The 25,353-nt window shown below is 56.7% G+C and overlaps 1 protein-coding gene across 3 annotated transcripts; it reads right to left on the bottom strand.

Moving 5' to 3' along the window:
* Window positions 1-152: 152 nt before the first annotated feature.
* On the bottom strand, window positions 153-24,226 carry CLCN7 (chloride voltage-gated channel 7). Of its 3 annotated transcripts, none has more exons than XM_079121018.1 (25): window positions 23,855-24,220; window positions 17,885-17,956; window positions 15,717-15,788; window positions 15,532-15,597; window positions 14,924-15,059; window positions 14,564-14,673; window positions 13,698-13,778; window positions 12,389-12,451; window positions 12,213-12,296; window positions 11,200-11,293; window positions 11,004-11,068; window positions 10,605-10,721; window positions 10,166-10,220; window positions 9,422-9,482; window positions 8,726-8,864; window positions 7,849-7,942; window positions 6,186-6,355; window positions 4,773-4,824; window positions 4,160-4,287; window positions 3,950-4,035; window positions 3,507-3,633; window positions 2,832-2,891; window positions 2,578-2,754; window positions 1,865-1,945; window positions 153-1,606 (listed from the first exon to the last, which is right to left on the bottom strand). In XM_079121018.1, the coding sequence occupies exons 1-25, from the start codon at window positions 23,981-23,983 to the stop codon at window positions 1,520-1,522; spliced, it is 2,406 nt and encodes an 801-aa protein (XP_078977144.1). In that variant the 5' UTR covers window positions 23,984-24,220; the 3' UTR covers window positions 153-1,519. The 3 variants fall into 3 exon arrangements, with proteins under 3 accessions (XP_078977144.1, XP_078977145.1, XP_078977146.1); XM_079121019.1 differs by having other exon boundaries at window positions 14,924-15,056; window positions 23,855-24,215; XM_079121020.1 differs by lacking the exons at window positions 153-1,606; window positions 1,865-1,945 and having other exon boundaries at window positions 2,616-2,754; window positions 2,832-2,929; window positions 23,855-24,226.
* Between the last annotated feature and the right edge of the window lie 1,127 nt (window positions 24,227-25,353).

Raw genomic sequence — 25,353 nt, forward strand, 5'->3', positions numbered from 1 at the left:
GGGAAGCGCCCGGGTCAGACCAAGTCAGACAGTCCTGGCCCACCTCCCAGGGCAGAGGCCCAGGGGCAGGCTGCAGGAGGTGTCCCACACTCAGGGCTGCTGACATCTTTGGCTCTCTCAGCAGCCACCAAAAAGGCCAGGACAGACAGGAGTTTTGACAATTTGTTTTATTTAACCTAATATATCCAAAATATCACTCAACATGTAACTGACACCTCCAGTGCATGCAGCAACTGCGCATGCTTCCTGGTGGTCTCTGGGGCCTGGCAGGTTTTGTGCCCTGAGAGCAAATTCAGATGCAGCCCTGCCCCTCTCAGAGCTCCTCTTCCTTGTCGCCTGACCCACCGGCCAGGGCCTCCTGTAGAGTGAAGGATCCTGTGGAAGGAGCCCCCCAGTGTCCTGGCCCACCCAGGTGTGGGCCCTCTGGCCCCAGAGAGCAGGGGTGGTAGGAACAGGGCTCTGCTGTGGGGATGAGGCCAAGGTCCACCAGGCCTGTCCACCAGGCCTGACCCAGTCTGCTGCACCAGCTTCCCCTGGTGCTCACAGGAATGTCTGGTGCCACACACCAGACACTACCACCTCAGCGCCCAACCCCGGCCCCGTGAGTTCAGCCGTGGGCTGAACAGGGAGGCTGGCACTCGATGTCTGGGCAGGAGTCCTTTATTTCTCATACCCAGGCCCTGAAGCCCAGACCCATGGAGGGCAGAGGAGGAAGCACAACCCAGGGCCACATCTGCCAGCCCTCCACAGGAGGACCCGTGTGGCCTTCAGAGACACATGCCAGGACACTGAAATACCCTTCTGTGTCCCACAGGAAGGCTCTGTAGCAACAGGGCCAGCACGTCTAGTCTGGCTGGCTCCAGGTGGCTGGGAGCTGTAGGGTGGGCAGGTGGGGGCTTCTTGGCTCCATTCTCACTGGTCTACCCCAGAGCCACTGGGATGGCTTGGGGGTCATGAGGCCAGTGGAAAGACACCCACAGTGGCATCTGCTGCAGTCAGGAAGGATGGAACAGCCGATAACAAGTCCCCTGGACGCTGTGGGAAGGCCCGGCTTCCTGGCTGCTGTGCACATGTGGGTCAGGTGACCCCAGTTCTGGAGAACCCAGGGTGACAGGCATGGCAGGACCTGGGGGTCAGGCATGAGGATGATCCTCAGCTCCCAAGACGCTGGGACAGAGCCCATCTGCCACATCCTCTGGACCTGGGGTTGCCCAAGTTGGCCCATAGGAGCTGGTCCCCCCAGGACCACAGTGGCCACAATGGGCAGGACGCAGCACACCCTCAGGCTCACCAGCCCACCACCAGAAGTGAGCAGCAAGGAGAGTGCCGCTGCCGCACGGTCCCTGAGGCAGGAGGCAGGAGGCAGGAGGGAGCGGGAGCTGCAAGGCTGAGGGCGGGCCCAGCCCAGGCAGCCTCCAAGGCCCCTGCCAAGGGAGCAAGGCTGCGGCCAGGGGACAGTGGCCCTGGGAGCAGGTGCAGAGGGGCTGGAAGTGCCACTGCCTGCGGGTAGGGCCAGGGCTCATGTCTGTGCCAACGAGAGCTCCTCCAGGCCTCCCTTTCCCAGGCGGTACCTGGCCAGATCCTTCCTGGTCACCAGCCCGACCACCTGCAGAAGCAACACCAGGTCACACAGCCCATGGGCCAGCACCCCTCATGCGTGCAGAACCCGCTGCCCCACGTGGTTGGTGCAAGGGGAGCCCTTAGGGTTTGAGAGACCCTGAGGCTGGCCAGGGTGAGGAGTACGGGCACGGTGCCAGCACTGACGCAGGTGCAGGGTCAGGCTGGGTCTCACACCCATGTGCCTGCACGGAAGCAAGAGCAAGTGCTGTGACCTGGTCAGCCCAGGACAGACCACCAGACCCACCTGATTGCAGTTGTCCACTACCACTAGATGCCTTAGGCCCAGAGCCCGGAACAGCTTGAAAACCCGAGGGAGAGATGCATCCTGCAAAGGCACAGCCTTTAGTGGGGCCCACCCAGAGACCACACCCCCAAATCCCAGCAAGTCTTAGCCCACTCATGCCTGTCTGGGCCCAGACCCCCATTGTGTGCAGCCTTGGGGGCTCTCGAAGCCTGCCTGCTTCCCAGGGCACAGAGACCCAAGTCCCCCCCAACAGTCCTTCCCTGGGTAGCAGGGCCCCCACTCTCCCTGCCTCTGTCAATCGGAGGTGGCTGCTCCACAAGGTCCCAGGAGACCTTGAGCTCCTGCCTGAGGAGGGTCATGCAGGCCTGCACTGCACCTGGGGCACTGTGTAGGGGAGGGGTTCATGAACTCTGAGAAGTCCATGGTGCACTCCCGCACTGTACCTGGGGCACTGTGTAGGGGGAGGGGTTCATGAACTCTGAGAGGTCCATGGTGCACGCCTGCACTGTACCTGGGGCACTGTGTAGGGGAGCGGTTCATGAACTCTGAGAGGTCCATGGTGCACTCCCGCACTGTACCTGGGGCACTGTGTAGGGGGAGGGATTCATGAACTCTGAGAGGTCCATGGTGCACGCCTGCACTGTACCTGGGGCACTGTGTAGGGGAGCGGTTCATGAACTCTGAGAGGTCCATGGTGCACTCCCGCACTGTACCTGGGGCACTGTGTAGGGGGAGGGATTCATGAACTCTGAGAGGTCCATGGTGCACTCCCGCTCATCCTGGGACACGTGGATAGACTGGATCGGGGGGAAGCGCGGGTAGGCATCGCGGAAGTCCTTCAGCTTCAGCCGCCGCTGCACCAGGCCCATGTTGGATCTCTCTACAAACACCTATGGGCAGTGGCCAGTCAAGTGCTCATGTGGGGCCAGCACCCCAGGGGTCCACCCCAGCGGGTTGCCAGACGCACCTTGTGCTTAAGGAGCACTATGAGCTGGGAGCGCAGGATCAAGCCCTGGAGCCTGGCTGGCTGCAAGAAAAGCGGGGCTCAGAGGCAGCCCTGAGGCCCTGCAGAGGGGCGCCTGATCAGCAGCCCCAGGACATCTGCAGCAGGACCTCAGCCAGATGCCACCCACCTGCCGTCACTATCACAGCTGCCTCCCAACACTGGCCTTGCCATAGGCCTTTCACAGGCACGAGTCCCTTCTGCCCTGAAAGACCAGGGACAAGGCAGCCTGACCTGAGCCACCCTAACTGCACGGGGCCTGCAGGTGAGGTGCTGAGAGACAGTGGCTTTGGCTGTAGAGGACATGCAATCCCAACTGATCCCTTCCACTGAAGTCCATGTCTGATGACCCCATCAGGACCCCAGCAGAGAAAGGATGCGGTGGCGGCTCATGTCCAGCCTTTGCCTACTAAGGTAGTAGCCAGTACCACAGCTGACCACCCCACCAGGTCAGGACCATGAGATGTGGGCATAGCTGTCCTGTGGCCCAGGTGTCTCCAGTCATTTCCTGTGGGCAGTAAGGTCCTGCTCCACACCCCAGTGCGGGGCTCCCACATCCCTCAACTGCACACAGTGCCTCCAGCATCTGCCCAGCGGGCACCAGACCAAGCAGCTTGGCCTGCAGGGAGGGCCTGGTACCTGGGTGCCATCAGCATCCACCACAGGGAAGCCATTGTGATTGGATGCTGCATCACTGAGGACGTCCACGATGGTGCCAACCTTCTCTCTCGTCCTCAGGCAGGTCACAGGAGTGCTCATCACCTCCCTGCCAGGGAAGTCCCCCCAGGAGGCCGCCTGTCAGTGGGATACCAGCACTGGCTGGACCCAACCCTGTGAGCAAGGCATCCTCCACAGCTTCTGGTGTGCCACGCAGATGCTCCATGGGCACAAGGCTGTCACATCAGGAAGCGAGCCTGGGGACCTCCAACCTCCCCATGCCACAGACTGCTGGAACGGGAGCCCCGCCCAGCACTGGGGCAGCTCCCCAGGCATGCAGCTCCTCCCTGCCCACCTGCCACATGCCCAGGCCTGTGAGCCCTTCAGCCTGGGGTGGGAGACAGGGGCAGCTTAGCTGGCCGTACCTGGCGGTGAGCGAGTGCGAGGTGACTGGGGCTTCCCAGTGCAGGAAGGGCACACTCTGCAGCTGGATGTGCATGTCATACAGGCCCTGGGGGCAGGCACAGGATGCTGGTGTTGATGGGCACACCACACCAGCCCCGAGGCAGGGCCCCAGACACACTGCCTGACCCTACAGGACCACTTCCCTCTGCACTGGCTGTGTGCCCACACACCTCAATGAAGACATCGCCCACGATCTTGGCAGTCATCAACACCAGCATGATGGGGAAGCCGTAGGTCACGTTGCTGGTGGCCTCCATCATGATGACTGTCAGGCTCAGGGTCATCCTCACAATCCCTCCTGTGGGAGGTGTACGTAAGCCTCACCCTCCTGACAGCAGGGCCCAGCTGAGCAGGACCCAGCTGCCAGGAGACTGCTGGTGTGGCCATGCCCCAAGGGGGATAACTGCTTCTGCATCAAGCCCACTTCCCAAGCTTCCGATTTTTTTTTTTTTTTTTTTTTTTTGGAACTAGGGAGTGAACCTGGGGGTGCTTAACAAATGAGCCACATCCACAGATCTCTACATTGAGATAGTTTCACTAAGTTGCTGAGGCTGGCCTTGAACTTGCAGTCCTCTTGCCTCAGCCTCCCAAGCTGCTGACATTACAGGTGTGCACAACCGCACCTAGTCTAAGCTGTTCTTTTAAATGGAGTGCTGACCAGCTGTGTGAGGCCAGCTTTGGCTGAGCTCAACATGGGCGGGCTGGGCCTAGCCCCAGCCTGCTGAGGAGCCCCTCCTGACCTCGTGGAGCCCACCCGCCACCCAGGCAAGACCCAGGACTTACCAAGCTGGGCCGCAGCTCCCATCAGGGCATACTTGCCAGGATCTGCCCAGATCTGTGGGAGGCAACCCAGGGGAGAAGCCTGTGTGGCAAAAGCTCCTATCCAAACCCATTGGGATGCAGCTCAGAGGGTCCAGTGGCCCCAGGTGCCCACACCCACGTGCCATGCGTGCCATCACGCACCTTCTGCTGTGGTCAGTCTGTGGCTGACCCAGGTGTGCCCCACACCACCTGCACACACGAGTGAGCTCACACACAACGCTGTGTCCAGGTGCAGGTTCTTTGAGAGCAGGCTGCAAATGTGCGCAGCACCCTCAGCGTGCACACCACCCTCAGTGTGCATATCTGGACCGCCAGGAACAGCGCCCAACCGCAGAGGGATTCCCGCAGGTCCCAACACACAGGGGCCACATACTATGACCCACTGACAGGAAATGTCCAGGACAGGCAAATCCAGAGGGCCAGGAGGGGGAACAGGGTGCTCTACCAGATGCAGAGAAGGCTCTGCAGCTGGCAGTGACGGCTGCATGGCACTGTGAATGCATTCACTGCACTAGCTGTCCCCTTCCAAAGCCCGAATTTTATGGTATGCAAATGCCGTCTCAGTTTGAGACATAGTGGCTACACCTATGATCCCAGGACTCTGGAGCCTGAGGCAGGAGGATGGCAAATTTGAGGTTAATGTGGGCAACTTAGTGAAAATCTGTCTCAACATAAAAAATAAGAAGTTTTGATGTGGCTCAGTGGTGGAGCACACCTGGTTCAGTCCCCAGTACCAGGGTGGGGGTGGAGTAAAGAAAAAGCCAAACCGAAAGCAAAACCGCGCCTGACAGCCCAGAGCGAGCCTGGGCAGTGGACATGGGGCAAGCAGAGCCTCCTTGCTGGGACCTCCCTTTTTCTCTGGTGCTGGGACTGGACCCAGGCTGCTCTACCCATTGAGCCACATCACCAGCCCCTGTATTTACTTTTAAAATTTTGAGAAAGGGTCTTGCTAAGTTGCTGAGACTGGCCTCAAAACTGAAACCCTCCTGATTCAGCCTCCTAAGTACCTTGGGATCACAGGCATATGCCACCACCCAATCACTGTGGTCTGTCTTGTCACTTTTTAATTTTACTTGAATGGCTGAAAAGAGAAATTAAAACAGATCGAAAAACAAAAACCCCTGAGCCCTGCAAAGACAGGCAAGAGGAGGGAGGGGCTGGAAGATTCGCCCTGCTTGGCAGGGCCTGGGGCAGACGCACCCCACTCTGTCCCTGGGTCCCTAAGGAGCAGCCCTGGGCTCTTCCCACATTTTTAATAAGACACCGAGCACCATCCTCAGTCTGCAGCATGCACAGGCATGGCCCCCAGACCCAGGATCACAGGGAACATTTGAACTACAGGGCCCCAGCCTCCCGCCTACAGCTCCCACTCACCGCTGCCCCCGTGAGGTAGGACACGGAGATGCCAAAAAGCCGGCCCCAGGCAGCCCCAATGAGCAGGGATGGAATAAAGACACCGGCAGACACAGTGAGTCCGTAGGTCCAGCAGGCCAGGAAGAAGTATACCAGGGTAAACAGGCCCAGGGTCATGGGGTTGTAGGAACCTGGGGGAGGAAGGCCGCTGGCTGCCCACCTGATTCATGCCTGTATGCCCTGCCCCACCTGGCCCACATGGCCATACCCAGGGAGCCAGGCCACCTGAGACCCAAGCCCAGTGGCTCCCTGAAGGCTCGGTACTCTCTGCCTCCCTGGGGAAAAGAGGGGACTGGACAATCAGAAGGGGAAGTGGTGAGGACAGTGACCTCGAGCCTGCAGAGCGGGCATCGAGCGCAGGGCGACAGTCTAAGCCCTACATCCATGGTACATCCAGGATCCCAGAAGCGTCTGCACCCAGAGGACCCTCACTGGGACAGGGAGTCCCATAAGCCCCTGAGGCAGCAGCTAGGCTCCTGGCTCTGCTGGACTTGTCATCAGGTTGACCTCAAACTGACCAACTGAGCTAGGACAGGTCTTTCCTCCACACCTGAGCACAGCCTGGTTTCAGAGAACAGTCCCTATGGTCCAAAATGGCCAGTGTCACAGGGTAAACACCCTCCTGGCTGCAGTGGGTGCCTGAGATGTGTACTGCTGAGATGTCACATCTGGGAGGTGGACAGGAGCCAGGCCAGGAGCCATTATGGGCAATTGGCTGAGCACCAAGTCCCAGGAAGCAGCTTCTTTTTGGACAAGGTGCTGAGAGGTCAGGTTTGGGAGACAAAACTAAGTGGAGAGGGGACATCTAAGGTGGCCAGAACATGGAGACCAGAAAATCGACGAAGAGGGCAAAAGGGTGGGCCAAGGAGGTGCTATCCACACCCCGGCAGAGAGTGCTGCTGTACAGCCCAGCAGGACCAGGAAGGCAGGCCAGCGAAAGCACAGGTCTACCTCACTCCCACCAAGCACCGCCTACGGGAGGCACAGCTGTGGACACTGGAACCAGGCACAGGATGCCTGGTGTGCACCCAGAGGGGCAGTCGCTCTATAGAGACTCCAGGGGGCTGAGTTGTGGCCCAGTGGTGGGGCACTTGGCTTGCATGTGTGAGGCACTGAGTTCGATCCTCAGCACCACATACAAATAAAGGTCTACCAACAACTTAAAAAAAAAAAAAAAAAGAATCCAGGCCCACCTCTCCCCACGCTTAAAAGGGTTTCTGTAAATCTAACCCCTCACCCACACAGAGACCCAGACCCGAAGATAGTACATCCACACTGGCCCTGTGACAAGTCAGGAGAAAGAGGAGCTTAAGACAGGCACCTGAGCGCTCAACTCAGGGCGGCCTGGTGCCGGCTCTGCTGTGCTCATGCGGCACTGCCGTCAGAACTGCCTGGGCACTCAGCCTCATTAGGCTGGGATTTCTGACTGAATCCAGCTGGGAGGTGACCCCAGGGAAGAAGGGGATAGCGTGGCCATGGGGCGCCTGGCTGGCCGCCCTCCAAGTGCTTGGCCACAAGGCGACCTCAGAAGCCCTGGCACTCCAGCACCCTGCGCTGTGCAAGGACGACCCCTGCAGCCTGGGGGCAGGGACCTCTGGGCCAAGGCCGCCCCGCAGGCACACACCTGGCGGGTCGTGGAACAGGCTCACCACACTCTTCTCAGGGGTGTTGAAGAAGGCCGCAGCCATGGAGTTGTACTCGCCGTCCGCACAGAAGAGCTGCAGGGACCAGAGGGAACGTGCTGGAGGAAGCTGGCCCTGGAGCTGTGTACGGGGCCCACCCTGTCCCCAGCAGAGTGCAGACAGCCATCTGTCCCCACTGCCTGGGGAAATGGGGACCCAGGGGCCCTGTGAGCACACTGCTGGGGCCATGGGTCAGATGCCAGCCTCTGTAAGCCACAGGCCTGGTCCTGCCCCTGCCCCTCCTGGGCTAAGGCAGAGCTGTGTTGCAGCAAAGCAGTTTTGCCAGTCTGCTCACATCTGTCCCCAGGAGCACTAGTTCCCCGCTGCCCGCCCTGAATCCAGCTGGACCACTCTTCTTCCTACTCCAAGGGGAGTCGCAGAGTCTGCGTCCCCGTGCATCTGGCCTCTCACCGAGCACGTTTCTGAGGCGAGTCTGTCTGCAGCTGGCAACCCCCTTCCACCCTCCCCAAGAGAGAATGCCGTCCAGTGTGGACGGGCACTTCACTCTGCCAGCGGATGGACGTGGGGGCGGCTGCCGCTTTGGGCTACTATGACTAGGTGGCCAGGGACATTCCTGAGAGGCCCCTCTGTGGTTGGGAGTTTGGGTTCCTCGTTCCTTGGAGCCCCATCCAGAGCACTCACACCCGCCTAGGAAGAGGGCTGAGGGAGAACAGCCCAGCACTGAGCCACCCCTGGATGGGACCAGGCCGGGGGCGCACCAGCCGGTTGGCTTCTGGAGCTCCTCCTGCCATCAGTGGGGCGTGAGCAAGGTGGGGGCTGGCCCCGAGGACTGCACCTCCACCTGGGCTCCAGGCCTACCTGAAGCGGGTAGGACATGGAGCTCCCCTGCAGGGGCTGGCAGTCCCGGGACGAGTAAATCAACACGAAGGCGACCGTGGCAGTGACAGCAGCCACCAGCATGGCCTCAATCACCTGGAGACAGGGCCGATGGATGTACCTGGAGCGAAGAGCCAGGGGGCATCACTGCAGGATCGGCCAGGGCAGCCCCACTGGCCACTCCCTCAGCAGCTGCACAGCATCCTGACCAGGACACCTACTAGGAGGGCCAGGGCAGGCTTAAGGATCAATGCGCCCAGACTCCACCTAGCTCCACTCATCCTAGCTCTCTTCCTCCCAGCAGCAGGGCCCCCAGGTCTCTGCTGGCCACGTGTGCCCACCAGCACTCCTCCCTCAGAGCAGCTGAAACGAGCCCAACGGGGCCGGGGCAGTGAGGGCTTCCGTGTGCCCAGGAGTAGCCTCAGTGCTGCTCTCCAGAGGCTGACCACGTGCAGGGTGGACAACAGTGTTTAAGTCAGGGCTGCCAGACCCAGTGGGGCCTCGTTCTCCTGCCCAGGTGCTGTCCCTCGGGGGAGGAGCCTGCATACTTTCTTTGGAGGCTCTCTAGCCTTGGGCCTATGGTCCCCCTCCCCAGCTCAGCAGGGAGCAAACCACCCACTCTCAGAGACCCTGCGGCCACGGCTCTCCACAGGGCTCCCGAGGCGTAGGATTTCTCACCTGATCCGAAACATCGTCAACCAGTAATTCAAGGCGTTGAACATGGCTCCAAGGATGCCACCTACAACCAGGAGCAAACTCACATCAGTCAAACAGGAGGAAGGGGGGAGGCCCTGCATCACAGGCTCCCCAGAAGCAGAGTAGCAAGGACCCTGGGACAAAGCACTCTAGGCTCTCTTTCCTTTCAGGAAAATGGACTTACAGAAAAACATAGCTAACATGTTCCTCATCACAAAATTTAAACCCAAACTCCTGAGTATAGACAAGACCCAAAGGAGGGAAATTTCACATCCTCACAACAGGTCACAAGCCAAAGGCAGGCACACTAAGAACACCTACAAAACCACCTCAGATTCTGTGCACAATCTGCAGACAAAACAGGAACTATGTGTTGAGACTTGGGTACCTTTCCCCAAAGTATCTAATCACGAACATGAAAATGTTCTAAAATTAAAAAAAAAAAAAAAAAAAAAAAACCAAACTCTGAGCCACTTTTGGCCCTGAACATCTGGATAAGGGACCCTCACGGTGGGTGCCACCAGGCCCACTGTGCTCCAGGGAACCCCGCCGCTGCCCCGTGACTGCCAAGGGAGAATAAGTATCAGAATGCACAAACCTTGCACATTCCTCAGCCCCTCTAAAAACCAGAGGGGCAGTGCCCACATGGCAGGGCGACGGTCCTCCCTTAACCACCATGCCCCCAGCAGAGGATTCCAGCCTGTCTGCCTGTGGGGAGGGCCTTACCCACCACGCCCATGACGATGAAGACAGGGATCTCGTGGATGGTGTATGCCATCTTCTGTGGTGGAGGGGACAAAGACAAACTGGACTGGTGACGCCATCTGCCCACATGCGTGGCACCTCCCACACTTGCACACAGGGCCGCAGAGGTGCCCCAGTAGGAGCACAGGTGCTCTAAGTAGGTCTGTTTCTGCTCTGAGTCTGGATGGTCTGGGCACCTCATGTGGCCCAGCACCAGCACCTGACACGTGGGCTGTGCCTGCACAGGAGCAGGGGACCCCCCCAGGCCCTACTGGGCAGTCCCACATGTACCACCAGAGCACCACAAGGCCCTGGGCTGAGCAAGAGCTCAATTCCCCACAGGTGAGTCCCCACCCCAGCCTTAGTGAAGGGGCTGGGTCCATCCGGCAGCAGAGAGGGCAGGGGCCAGGGGATGTGGTACCTCTGAGTCGAATCTCCCAAAGTTGATGAGGCCTGGGCTGGACAGGTCCCACATGTTTCCATGGTAAATGCTCAGAACGAAATTCAGAGTGAAGGTGGAAACCATGGAAGCAAAAAACTGCAGAGAGGCCGGGAGCTTAGGCATTTCATGCCCACACGCACCCTCACGATGCAGGAGGGCACTGGGCCGAGCAGGCTGAGCCTCCGGCACAGCTGTGGACAAGCACTGCAGACAAGCTAACAGAGGACCTGAGGGAAGGTAGGGACTATCCCCAGGAACCACCCAGGCAGGTAGGGCTCGACACAAAGGGCCAAGCATGAGATGTCCACTCTGACCCGGAGGTGGCTGCCAGTGCGACCTGGCCCCGGGCACCCTGGTGGGGTGTCAACAGGCACTCACAATCCTCCACGTCAGGAACTGGTTCCAGAAGGAGGCGCCTTCCTCCAGGCTGAACAGGACTCCACCTGGAAGGCAGTGGCCAGGCTTGACATGCACCTGCAGGGCAAGGACGTGGCACGAGAGTGCCAGACACCTCCCAGCCCAGACTCTCCCTTCACACAAGTGGTGAAAGGCGGGGAGAGCCCTGCTCACTCACCCACAGGGGCTCCAAAAGCAGCTGACACCCCAGCTGCCGCTCCTGCAGAGACAAAGTCTCGCTTCTCCGTGTCTCTGCGGAAGTACTCAAAGATCTGAAACAGGAAGAGGTGGAAGGCATGGGTGCAGGTGCTCCAGAGCACACCTTTCAGGGAAGGAGGCAGGAGAGACCTGAGGGTGGGGAGGGCTCTGCTCTACGACCCCACCATCTGCCCAGTCACCAAGAGTGACAATGCAGGTGTGCAGAATGCAGGCTGCCCACACCTGTGTCACAGCCAAGCCTGTTTGCCACAGTGCACGGCACCCGTGACACACGGGAAGCCTGTCACACACCCGGGAGACCCCCCCCAAAAAAAAAAAAAAAAAACCAAGCAAGCAGAAAACCTAAACCATCCTTGATTATGAAAAAGAACTGTCCAGCTGGCACAGCAGCCATGCCTGTGATCCCAGATCCTTGGGAGTCGAGGCAGGATGATGGTAAGTTCGAAGCCAGCCTCAGCAACTTAGAGATACCCTGTCCAAATAAGAGCAGCTGGGCGTAGCTCAGTAGTAAAGCACCCCTGGTTCGATACGCAGCATCTAAATAAATAAATACCATTCACTATAGAAACGTTTGTTGTCTCTTAACTCACACAGAAGAAATTCAGTGCGATACCCATCAAAATGCCAGGGACTTTGCAGGCAAACAACACGGAATCATCTCCAGCATGTCTTGAAAGCAAGTATCAAGGGGCACACACATAGCTGTGACCCACTTCATGTGATGCAGGGCTGAGCCGCAGACCCTTTCCACACAGCACCGAGATCACAGGGACAAGCCCGAGAGGCTGTGGGGTGGAAGTGAAGGAAGGGTGCCTGCCTCGTCTGGCAGCAGGCCAGGCGCCCCTCAGGCGGAGGCACGTGGGGACATGCTCACTTTGCCCTGCTGGAGCCAAGCCACAGGTCCCAGTGGGACTCCGCCTGGGGCAGCAGATGGCTGAGGGAGGTCATGCACAGTCCACATGGGGGGCTCACCTTGAAATCTCGCTTCAGCGAAGTCGACCTTCCTTGGGAAATCCCTGCAGCAATCACGGACCCGGAATGGATCATTGGCCCTTCCTGGAAGCACAGTGAGCAGCATTCAAGGACACCCACAGGCCTCACGGGCTTATGGGGATGGGACACAGGCTGGGGCAGCATCACACACTTACCTTTCCCACGGCCAGACCCCCCACCACGGACAGAATCACACCAGACACCTTGATCACCAACGTCTGGAACACAAGGATAACACAGCCTCTAAGCCAAGGGCAGAACGTCCAGCGCCCAGCAGCAAGGCCACAGGCTCAGGACGCAGCCCACAGCCACGGAGCCAGACAGGCTGGCCGCTGCCCGCAGCGCTGTCCTCAGTGGAGGGCTTCCTCCTAGTTCTCCCACCACCACCACCGGGGGCAGTCATCTCCCGCTCAGTACACCTGCAGGGACCAAGTACTCCTCAAGGCAATGAGTCTGTCTGCCCTTCCTTGCTGGAGCAAGGGGGAGCCACAGCCCCTCCTGCAGACTCATCTCTGCCCTGGGCCTCAGCACAGCTGCATAGCAGAGGTGACCCTGCGTGGATGTGCAGCCTCCCACACCCCCATCTAAAGATGCTCTGTCAGTCACCCCACATCAGGTCAGGAGCCATGAGGGCGGGGCTGGGGGACTATGACGCCCTGGCCTACAGCATGCTCCCATGTCTCCTGGGCTTGTGAGGGTCAGAAACCACACAACTCACACAAGGCCCATAGCCCACAGACTCGGAGCAGGAGGCTGCCATGGAGCAGAGCCTCAGGCTCAATGATGAGAAGCCTCCCAAACCCAGTCACCCAGTCGGCCAGTTAGCAGAAGGTATTCAGCAAGTATCTCTAGAAGGTTCCAGTCACCCTAGGTAGATAACAGATCACATGCCACTTCCAGCAGCTCCAGGTGGACCCTACTCTACAGCACGGCAAAAACACAGGGCTTCCTCAGTTGCCAGCTGAACTGCCCCTGCTCCCTAGGATACGGCCACATTGGTCCTCCTTGGCCACAGAGCACGGGCCCTGGAGTACCTCAGGGGAGGTCGCTGCCCCCTCCTGAAATGGGGACAGGAAGCTGCCCCTGGCCATCTCAGGCTAAGAAGAGTGACTATGCAGACATAAATGGCCACAGGCCCAGTCCCCGTGGAATTAGGATGCTACTGAGGACACTGAGTTTGAAGAAAATCAAGGAAAGCCTTGAAGAAAGGGAAAAGTCGGCCAAGCGCAGCACTCTGCCCTGGCTGCTCAGCCTCTGAAACACCGCCACCGTAGTCCTCTATCAGACACGCTCCACAGGGCTGCAGTCACACACACACAGACTCAGCACCTCTGCATCACTTAAGATGTACCAAGACCAGCTTCCGCCACTGGGCAGGTCTGGAGGGCAATGCACAAGACCAGCCTTTGAACCTGAGGCCCTGGAGGAGCACCTGCTGCACCTGGGTCACCACGTGTGCCTCACCTTGAGCCGCACCACGTGGGGAATCTTCACCCCATTGAGGAAACACTTGATCTGGGGGATCCCACTGCCGGCAGCAACTGGCTGGAAGGAGAGGAAGGTGCTGCTGAGCCAGTGGAGTGGGCAGAGGCAGCCCCCACAAGGAAGCTGGCCAGGGGTACAGGTTCTCACCACCTTGCCCAGTGCAGAACAACCTCTCAGATAGCCCTGCAGATGTAGGAGGGGCTGCAGGCAGAGCCAGAAGGCCCCCAAAGATGGGGGGATGTCCCAGGATGGACAGGGCACTCATGCACCAAGCAACTACAGCTTCCCGTTCATGGGGCACCGTTCTGCACTCAACAGAAGGTTCTGGATGCTGACATTTCTTCCTTCCCCATGATGAGGATGAGAAACAAAGGGCTTATGGGAAGGAAGGTGCCTCAGGATGGAGGAGTACGCGGGAGGGCCACCCTCAAGTGGACATGCGGAGGGCCCAGGGGAAGGCTGATCCTACTCTCTCCTCAGACTGGATCCCTGCCCCCAAGACACTGCAGGTCCTGGAATGCCCCCATGTTTAGCTGTGACGATGCCAGGGCAGATGTTGCTACACGGGAGCAGGAGTGGGTGTCAGGCCTGTGTGGTGGGTGGGACAGGGTGGCATAGGCACAGGCCTGTGCTGCTGGGTCAGCAGCAGCACTGCCCTTACTAAGTGGTTTCCTATCTGTACCACCTGATTCAACCAGAATCAGACGTGATTCTCATTAACAGAAAGTAACAGTCTCCAGACAATGGGACCCTCGGTGCATGGGCTGGAGGGGCCCCTTCCGTTTGCTGAGATCCCAGCCTGCACTGGTTCTAAAGCGCCCAGGGGCCTCCTGCAGCAGCTGTACCTCTACAAAGGCCACCATCACGGAGCCCAGGAGCACGAAGGCGACGTTCAGGGTGGCCCACAGCAGCAGGGAGAAGGACAGCCCGCCCTTCTCTGTGAACTTGTCGATATCTGGTGGCTCGTCAGGGATGGGGTGCTGAACTACCTGGGCCCACACCCTCTGCCCCACCTCACTCCTGCAGCCGGACTGCAGGGTGGGTGTGTACCTACACAGATGCCGCTGGCTGCCCAGCGCGGCCATGGTACTGACTGGACAGCAGGAGCTGGCCATGTCATGCAGGGCTGGCACTGCACTGCCTACCTACTCCACCACTGAGCCCCAGCTCCCCCCCTCACTTTGTCTGGGCATCTGAAAGGATACTGTCCTTGATGACCCTATATTTGAGACCAGCCAAATTCTCCACCACAATGTCAATGAAGCAGGCCACAAGGCCCGTGAGGATCCCAATGAGGGCACAGATGACCCAGCGCTTGATCTCCACCGTCCGGAAGGCCTGCTGGGAGGAAGGCATGGTCAATAGTGGGTGGCATCCAGATGCCCTGGTGCAGGCTGCTTTGGCACCAGCACGAGGGGCTCCTGGGACTCAGACAATCACCTTGCACAGTGGGCTATGCTCGGGGATCTGAGTCTTGCCAAGAGCAGCCTCTGACCAACATCTGTCTCTGAATAACATCTCAATGACTATGGAGCACCTCAGGGCCCAACAAGTTCCCAATCAGCTGTCGATGTCCTAGGGCCACACCTGATGTCTCAAGAACAGCCTCCTGATTAGGACGTTAACACTCCTGCCGTTTCAAGTATGTGTCGCCAGGGATCACATGCTTAGGGCTCCCCCAAAGACAAACCAGAGGAACAGTGGCTCCAGAACACAGATGCTTGGGAACAGAGGGGGAAGGGGCTGAGCAGAAGCATTGTGCGGCCCCAGTAGACAGCAGCCCAGCTGGAGAGCAGGGACCCACCCAGCTCACCGTGTGGTTGATCCGCCGCTCCTCCTCCAGAAACAGCTGATTCTCGCTGTTGTCATAGTCCAAGCTCTGCAGAACAGGCAGCAGGGGCTGCAATTACTGACCAATTACTGAAGGGGGAGACAGGCACAAATGCAGCCAAGCATGGAGCAGGGAACTAGAGGCAGGGACAGAAGAGGAAGACCCACCTCGTATGTGAGGGACAAGAGCTTCTCATTGTGTGGAATCTCCTTAGGGAAGGAGTGGGATGGGTCCTTTTCCTATAGAAGAAAAAGGCAAAGGTACACACTCTTTGGGTATGAGGTACAAGGGGCCACATCCCAAACCGTTCCAGAGCCAGCCTTATCCTGACACCAAAGGCGGGCCAAATAACACAAGGGACCTGCAGCCCAACGTTCCCCCTGAACAGACACAAAAACCCTCAACCAGGGAGCCTGAAGCCCACAGGGCTGTCTGGACAGAGAAATCTAGCATCTTCTGGATTAAACATCAACACAGCAGAAGGCAGGCTAGCACCTCAACCTGCTGCAGACCCAAGAAAACCCACAGGTGACAGACGCCCCACCACCAGCAAGTGGCTGGGACGCAGGCTCTTGCACTGCTAATCGCCTCTCCACTGGAGGTTCCTGCCAGGACTTGTCACATACAGACAACTGCAAACATGAGTAAGCAGATTCAAGGGTACAACATCAACTGTGCTCCTACGCACGTGCCGCTAACAACTGCCAACAACAGAAAGACACGATTCTGTTTATAAGAGCATCCACAATAAAATGCAGCTGGGCGTGGTGACCCTGGCCTGTGATTCCAGCCGGGACAACTCAGCAAGACCCTGTCTCAAAGTAAACGAGGGCCAGGGGTGGATTCAATTCTCGGTACTGCAGAAGATGACAGACATTCTCCAGGATCTTGGTTGAAGCAGTGGCTTCTCAAATCATCATACCCAATGCACCAGCAGTACAAAGCAGTTACTGGAACCTCATTAAAATAAACATACACATGCATCAAAGGACACCAAGAGAAAGTAAGCCTGAGGGCTGGAGTCAGGGCTCAGTGGCAGAGCGCTTGCCTAGCATGTGTGAGGCACTGGGTTCAACTTTTGGCACCACGTATAAATAAATAAATAAATGTCAATCAACAACTTAAAAAAATATTAAAAAAGAAAAGAAAAGGAAAAAAACCCACTGAGCAAGAAAAAGCATTTGCCAATCATGCATCTGGTAGGATATTTGTGTCTAGAGTGCAGAAAGAACTTCTACAGGCTGGGGTATGACTCAGTGGTGAAGGGCTTACTAGTGCGTCTTGGGCCTTGGGTCTATCCCAAGCACTGAAAACAAGAACGAGCTCCCATAATGCAAGTATTGGGAAATAATAATGGGGCTGGGCTGTGGCTCAGTGGCAGAGTGCTTGCCTAGCGTGTGTGAGGCACTAGGTTCGATCCTCAGCACCACATAAAAATAAATAAATAAATAAAACAAAGTATTGCGACCACCTACAACTAAAAATAAAAAATAAAAAATAAAAAATAATAATGTAAACCAGGCACGGTGGCACATGTCTATAGTCCCAAGGACCCAGGGGACTGAAGCAGGAGAATCAAGAGTTCAAGGCCAGTCTCAGCAACTCAGTGAGGCCCTAAGCAACTTAGCAAGACCCTGTCTCAAAATAATTAAAGGGCTGGGAATGCAGCACAGTGGTAAAGCACCCTCGAGTTCAATCCCCAGCACCCACACTCCCCCCACCAATAATCTCTTTTAGCTGGGTGTAGTGGTACCTGCCTATGGTGCCAGCTACTCAGGAGGCTGACACAGGAGGATCACAAATTTGAGGCAGCCTGTGAAAATTTGCCAAATCCTATCTTTAAATTTCAAAAAAGTGCTGGTGACGTAGTTAAGTGGTAGACTGCTTGCCTAGCATGCTTGAAGCCCTGGGTTTGACACTCAAAACCAGTCAAACAAAACTCCCCACAAACAAGAATAATCCAATTAAAAATGTGCACAGATTCTGCACAGGCATTTCTCTACAGATGTACAAAGGGCCAACTGTGCAAGAAGACGCTCAGCATCACTAGCCATCAGGGACAAATCCGAACTATAGCAGGTACCACCAAGCAGGGTGCAAGCTGCCAGTTCAGGGGTTGGGGGCTGCGAGAAATGTTCCCACAGCAACTGCTAGACAGGCACCTCACACTGTGCTCATTCCTGCCCAGGGCTTTGGGCTCCAAGGTCCTCTGGTCCCCACTGCACCTTGTCCAGGCAGTCCCAGCACAGTGGCTAGGTGTGAGCCATCTGCCCTCTGTCAGGATGCAGCTCTGCAGAAGAAGGAACAGGGGGCAGGGACTACTGCCTCCACTCACCGAGTCCAGGAGCTCATCGTCCAGCTCCACGTTGCTCATCTGTCCAGTTCGGAAAGATGTGGAGTGAGGTGACTAAAAGCAGAACAGAGGTCATGAGCATGCAAGCATGCTGTGCATTCTCGTCCCCATCCTGCACTGCCCTCCTGCTGCCAGAACCAGGCCTGCTCCTGACCCTGCAGCCCCCCAAAGTCCAGCACTCATCTCTTATTTCAGGCTGGACATGCAGCACTCACCACATGTTAGGATAAAGGGCTGGAGATACCCCTCAGACCAGCCAGTGCTCATGCCAACAAGCCCTGCTCCTCCCCATTCACCCTGGTCCTGAAGGGCCAGCCTCCCACCATCTCCTCAGGACTGTGTCCAGAATGACCTCTCTGTGCCATTTTTGGATTTGAATACGCACACAGCCTCCCAAAAAGTCTGTGGCACAGAAGTGGGCAGGTCCTGCCCACTGAGTCTCTAGGGTGGTGCAGCTCAACGCGGGGCAGCAATGCCTTGTGGTGACACTCCCCTGACTCTGTGGGTCCCGCCCTACTCAGAAGCACCTCCTGGCTGTGCCCAGACCTGCCCAGCCCAGGGGATGTCACAAGGGCACCTTCTGCCCATCTTCCTCTGTCCTGAGATCGTTTGATTAGCTGCTCCCAACCACGTCCCAGGTATTCACAAAAGGGCTGGGGTGGGGAGGGATAGGGGCCAGCTTCTCAGCAGAGGGAAAGCCACGTGTGGGCAGTCTGCTGCCTGTGCAAATGTGCCCAAGGAGAAAAGAAGAGGGAGCCCTGTGCCATGCCTAGGCAACCCAGAGCTGTCTCCACTTGGGCAGCAGCCATCCAGGTGGCCGATTTTCCACTGACTCCTCTCTCTGTACCTTTCTGGCTCCCAGGACCAGCCCTCCCTTGTGCAGGCTCATTAAGAGGTCCCTAAATGGGAGAGGCACAGGATCCTGCAGCAGGGCTCTATCTGCTTTCACTCCACCCCATCCCAGCTGGTGATTGGCCAAAAGGTGAGGAAACAAGAGCAGAAAAGGAACTTACAGGCCAGAGGTCTCTGCCAACTAGGAGAGGTGGGGGTGGCTTGCCTCCTCTAGAGAGCTTGCCCCTAAATCACATCCCAAATAGTTTCCAAAACTTGACCTTCCCAGTTCACTGCCCTCCAGGGGCACCGCCCTTCACCTGCTGCCTTTAGTCCCTAAAGAACTCGGGGTCGCCATCCAGGGGCTTCCAGGGCCCCTGGAGCTTCTGTCTTTCTTTGCATACAACAGTCCTCACGGGACCTGACATGACAGGCAGGCAGGCGGATTCTAAATCAGTTCCCCACAGGTACTCAGCCAGGTTCTTCCTTGCCCTGTGGCAGGGAGCTCCCGGGACCCCTCTACTGTGAAGCTGGGCCCATTCCTCAAGAGCAGAGGAAGGCTGAGACTCTCAGGTGCCCCCACATCCTGGTGCAGATGTGGGCCAGCCTGCCACACAGTCCCAGGCCTGAAAGTACCTTATGGTGAGCAGAAATACACATCTTCAAGGCTGTTGCCTGGCAGCAGCAGGCAGAGCCCCAACCACGAACCACCTGTTAGAAGGCTAACAGGAGAGCATGGCAGTGGAACTGCCAAGAAGCCCCGCCACCCCCGCTGCTGAAGTCATCTTGGCAGACTGCAGGTGCTCCCGGCTCAGGCCGACAGAAGAGAGCTTAGGGATGGGCGTGACCACGAGGAGGCGGGACAAGGCTGACCGTGGTAACAGACCTATTAATAAGCAGGCTCACAGGCATCTACTACAGGGCTCCACAGCAGCGCCTGGCTTCCATCCCAGCTGCAGGACCTGACTTGCAACCACTGCAGAAGACCAGGTGAGGCATGCAGAGACCTGCTCTGCCCTAGCTTGCAACTTGCTGCTGAGCCAGTCATTTGAAAGTCACATCAAAGACTTCTGCACACCAAAAAACATTCAGAGAGTGAAAAGGCAACTTCCGAAAGAGGAGAAGTCTGTGCAAATCACGGTGTCTGGTAAAGGACCCACAGGCAGAACACAGAAGAGAGTACTCTGCAAATCACCTGCTAAAATCAAGCAACTCACCCGACAAGAGCCAAGCACAGGAACAGACTTCTTTTCTCCAGAGAAGACACATCAGTGCCCACTGGCCAGCAGGCACACCCAAGGGTGCCCCAAGCCCCAATGAGCCACAACTGCACGTTCACCAGGAGGGCACTGCAGAGGAGGAGAGAACCAAGAGGGCTGGCAGGGCACGGAGAGGTGCAACCCTTCACACTACTGGGGGTGCAAGACGAAGAAGCTGAAGTGGAGCACAGTCTAGCAACTCCTCAGAAAAAGCCAGAACATGGACCTACAAACTAGCAATTCCACGTTCAGGTTAACTACCCCGAGAACTGAAAACTGGGTATCAAAGGAACCACAGCGTCATAGCAGCGCCACTCACAATAGCTCAAGTGCCACCACCAGGCAGACAACCCTACCCAGGCAGTGGCTTCCACCAGCCACAGGAGGAAAGCGGCACTGCCACACACCACTCCCCAGGCCTTGCCCATGACATTGGGAAATGAGTCGGTCACAAGAGCACAGACACTGCGTGTTCATCTGCACAAGGCCCTTGGTGTCACATCCAGGAGCCTAAAGTAGAGTGTGTAGCCCAGGAAAGGAAGAGTTCATTAGCAGGAATAGAGTTTTAGTTTTGCAACATAGAAAGTTCTAGAGATTGGTTGCACCACAGTAAGAACATACTGGATGATAATGAATCATGTTCTTAAAAAGTAAAAAGCACTAAATTTTATGTTATATGCTTTTTACCACAATTTAAAAAATATTTTTTGAAAATCTTAAAGATCACTTGCTGTTCTGTGCTGCCAGCTGTGCACTCCAAGCTCCGAAGCGAGCTCCCACTTGCCAAGCTCCACGCTGAGCACTCAGGACGCAAGCCGGGAGCTTGGAAAGGGCACAAAGTCACATACAACACTAAGCATAAACTGACAGAAGCAAGGGACAGAGGGAAAGGCCTGCTTTAGACACAGTGGCCCAGGGCCTCTGGAGCAGAAGCCGCTGAGGCTGAGCTGGCTGATGACAGGAGTTGAGGCCTGCGACTAGCAGAGCAGCTGGAGAAGCAGGGAGTGCAGGCGACAGTGGGAACAGACCTGGTGTGGAAACTGCCCACACTCACCGCTTCTGTGCACTGTGGCCTCTGGGGGGCCTCCCAGGACCCTTTGACCAGGTCCAGGCCCACATGTGTCCCTCAGCTCTGTACCCTGTTGGGCCATGGGCCATACCTGTGTCCAAGGCTGATTTTAACCCACCTAAGTTTCTGGGGAAGAGCTGCTGGCCCTACACAAGGTAGGGCTGGGGCTAGGTGGCTGGTGAAGGAAGGGGCTGAGAATGACCAGTGCTTGCTAAAGGAGGGCAGAGTTCAAGGGGATGACCAGAGGACCCTCCCCCACCACTTTGCCACACCTCAGTTCTCCTCAACAGCACCCTCGAACCCTGTGTTCTGTGGCTCAGGGTTAACAAGGCAGGACACAGTCCCACACCAACCTGAGATCCTCCTCTGCTGGGACTCTTGGTTTCACTGAGTTTGCAGGTATGTCCTGAATTTACTAACACTACCAATGTACACTGCCCCCACTCTACCCTGCTACCACTGTTCCTGGCTCAAGCAGACTTCCCTCAATAAGCTCTCGAAATGTTCCACTTCCGACTGCCCACATACATGATCACGACCTGCTGGGTGACTTCACCCTTTTCCTCTCCTACCATCACCCTGTGCTTGGCACAATGGTCTGGGAATGGGAACAGGTTCTGAGGGAACCAAGTTTTCAACAGGGGTCCAGACATGAACAGCCCACTCCCTGGTCTGCCCGGCTCATGGCAGCAACCTCCAGATGTTCAGCCACCTGTGCCCTAGCCAAGATGGCAATGATGCCACCATCCAATCCTGGAACCCCTGCAATAAAATCCAAAGGCCAGGAGGCAGGCAGAGCAAGCTTTCATGTCTGCTCACTAGAACCCTCCACGGCAGTTGTGGGCCTGGGTTGGTGCTTTAATTCACAAAAGCCCCATATGCTGCAGCACTGGGGTGCTATGAGCCTACCCACCACCCAGAGGTGATCCCCACACATAAGAAAAACAGCACCAAGAAATTCTGTTAAGGGCATCATGCACTAATGCATTTGCAAAGTCAAGTCACTCTTGAGTTGCTGCATTTACACTATTAGGAACAACCAAGGTTCATTCAGATTATGTTTTCTTAGAGGCTCCGTGCTCAGGGTTATACACTCATTAACTTTTTTGCAGATAAGAAAACTGAGCCCAAGAAGGCAACAGACCCTGCTCAGGACCCTCAGCTGGTCCAGTGCTCCTGTGCAAAGGCATCACAGGCATTTAAGGACACCCAGCCTCCAGACTGCACCTGTCCAACGTGCTGAGGGACACAGGATCCCCAGTGTCCTCTGGCTTCTCCCAGAGCTGAGTCAAACTCAAAGCCAACTCGAGCTCACTGGTCTGACCTTCATGCCCCACAGTGCAATTCACACTCTTACAGGGTCCCAAACGCATACCCCCTTTGTCTACTGCTGTTGCTCCACCTGCCTGAGGATTCTGTGCCAGAGGGGTGCCTTGCACAGTCCTCCTGGGGTGTTGAGTCTCTGTCTAGTAGGACAGAGGCTGATTAATGTACCACAGTGTACTAGGCAAACCACATGGTTTAAATTGTTTGGGAGTAGCTAATCAATAGTAACTGCAAATAAAGAGCCTGTAATGACATTTAAAGTAAAAAAAAAAAATCAACACCTCACACACACACACACACACACACACACACACACACAAACTCCTATATCTATTTGCAAAGAAAATCAGGAAACCCCATGCAAGTTCATTCCTAGAATAACTCTGAACTCCACCTCTGCCAAAGTTCCATTTTTTTTGACCTATTGGCTCAGTTTTCTTTCTTCTGTTTTATTAACTTGAGATCACATTATTTTGAAACAGAAAGTAAATAAAACTCAGAAACATCCCTAGAAAAAAAGAGCTAACCACACAGTCCCACCACTCTGACCACTTCGGATCACTGGCCGCAAGCAGCTGCTGCTTCAAGGGAGCTGAGCTGTTTCCTACCAGCAACAGACTTTGATTCTCCTTGTTGGATGCATCGCCAAGTGAGTGGAAGTCTTTACATAAGTTTACAGAAACAGCTTTTTTTTTTTTTTTTAATTGTCCTTCCTAACCCTTAAACACCGTGCAAGTGTTTAAGACAAATCTAACAGAAGAAAAGGTGAAGAATAGTCACACAGACCAAGCCATTAACACAAATAATTCACTGACTCAAAATTAATGCCACTCGCACAGCAGACAGACCCAGGGGTAAATAAAACTGTAATCCTTCTCCCAGACTTGATGCATTTAAAGACGCAAGCTGTGCTGACAGTTGAGCACATTCTCACCCACTCACTTGGTGCTTATTGCCTTGGCTGCACATTTCAAATCCAACTAAGGACTAAGAGAAACTGGCAGACACGAGTCATGGCCAAGCACCTGCAGAGTGGGGCTGGGGGTGTGGCTCCGCGGCACAGCATCTGCCCGGCATGGGTGAGGCCCTGGGTTCCGGCCCCAGTACCGAAAAGAGAATAAGAATCAACAAAAAACCCGCCGAAGTCCGGACTGATTCCCACAGAAAGGTTCTCTGTCACTCTCACCAAAAGGGCGACTCTGCCATCTAAACTGTTAAATATCCTGGGATGCGAAAGGCAGCGAGTAAGACCGTGAGAGGCGAGGAAGCCGGCCCGAGTGGGTGGCCGCGCCGCGGTGCCAGCGGCTCGGGAGGGCGGACGGGCGGTTCGCAAGTCGGGGCCAGCGGGCGACCTGTCTCAAAATTAAAAGGGCCGGGGCGCCGCCCGCGGCGCAGCGCGCCAGGCCGGCGGCCCGCACGGCGAAGCAGCAGCCGCGCGCACTCGGCTCGGCCGCGGGCGCCCCTCACCTGGCGCGCGGCGCCGTTGAGCAGCGGCGTCCCCTCGCCCGGCCGCGCCGTCCTCCGCAGCAGCGGTGCCGCCTCCTCGTCGTCGCGGTCGCGGCCGGACCAGGACACCTTCTTGGAGACGTTGGCCATGGCCGGCGGACCCTGGACTCCGCGGCGAGCGGCCGCCGCCAGAGAGCGTTCTCGTGACCCGCGCCGGCGCCACGTGACCGGTGCCGGCGCCACGTGACCCGCCCGCGCTCACGTGACCGGCGGCGGCGGCGCGACGCTCTTCCGCGGGGCCCCGCCGGGACGCGCGCACCGAGTGCCGCGGGCCTTTCCAGCACGCCGCGTCGCGAGGCGGCGGCGGGGCCGGGGTGGCGGACAGCCGGCACGCTCTGGGCGGCCCTGCTAGACAGCAGCGTTGCGGCGGCGCCATTCCGAGAGACCGCCCTGCGCCGGCTCTCGGAGCTGCGGCGTCGCGGCGCCGCCCCAGCGACCTCTGGGCAGCTCCTCCTAGGACGAGGAGGAAGGCGTGGTGAAACCCTAGCAGTTGGCCTTTGCACTTTGTCAGAACAAAGGCATTTTCTAAGGGTGGCAGAAAGGGAGCCCAGGATAAGCGTGGATCCGCTCTGTGGGAGGTGTGCTGGACACTGGCGTGGCCAGGGGTGCAGCTCAGTGGTGAAGCGCTTGCCTCGCAGGTGCAAGCCCTGGGTCCCATCACCAGCGCTGGAGGGGAAAACAGTACTCACAAGGAAGGGCATGTTTTGAAGTCAGCTTTGCTTATTTGCAGAATGATGGAGCTTCACTTACAAAATTCGAACTAATGTCTGAAGATGTTCAGGTCAAAAACTGCCTGCCTGACTTGACCCAAGATAGCTGTGCTCATGTTTCAAACATGGCAGATCATTATTAAAACTCATGTGGATGTCAAGACTGTTAATGGGGTAGGGGATGCAGCTGAAGGGTAGAGTGCTTGCCTAGCATGTGTGAGGTCGTGGTTCAGCCCCAACACTATGAGGAAAAAATTGCTTATTTACTTCATTTGTTCTTTGTTGGCTTTACTTAAAAAATGCTCGGCACCAACTAGCTGCCGGATCCAGAAGATGAAAATCATGACTCAGGTGGTTCAAGCAGGAGTACTGTAAGTTTGAGACCAGCCTCAGCAACTCAGTGAGCCCCTGTCTCAAAAAATAAAAAGGGCTGGGGACCCCTAGGTCCCAGTAATACCCAGTACTGGGGGAAAAAGTGATCAATAAATCAATCCCAGACAGTATTGGGAATGATGAAAAAAAAGGCATCATCTCCATGATTTCCACATGCAAATGTAAACATGCTAAAGAAGCTCAGGTTTGTGCTGGGAAGCACCTAGTGCTTTGTGGTGAAGCTCTGACCCACCAAGGGTGACACAGGTCAACTGGAACAGGCTGGTGACAGTGAGCCCCCAGTCCAGGAATCCATGTGGAATACAGACTTTTAGTGGTGACAAAGTCTTATGTATACAAAAAAGATTAGGGTACATG

This window comes from Sciurus vulgaris, assembly GCF_902686455.1.
Source record: "Sciurus vulgaris genome assembly, chromosome: 18".
NCBI classification, from domain to species: domain Eukaryota; kingdom Metazoa; phylum Chordata; class Mammalia; order Rodentia; family Sciuridae; genus Sciurus; species Sciurus vulgaris.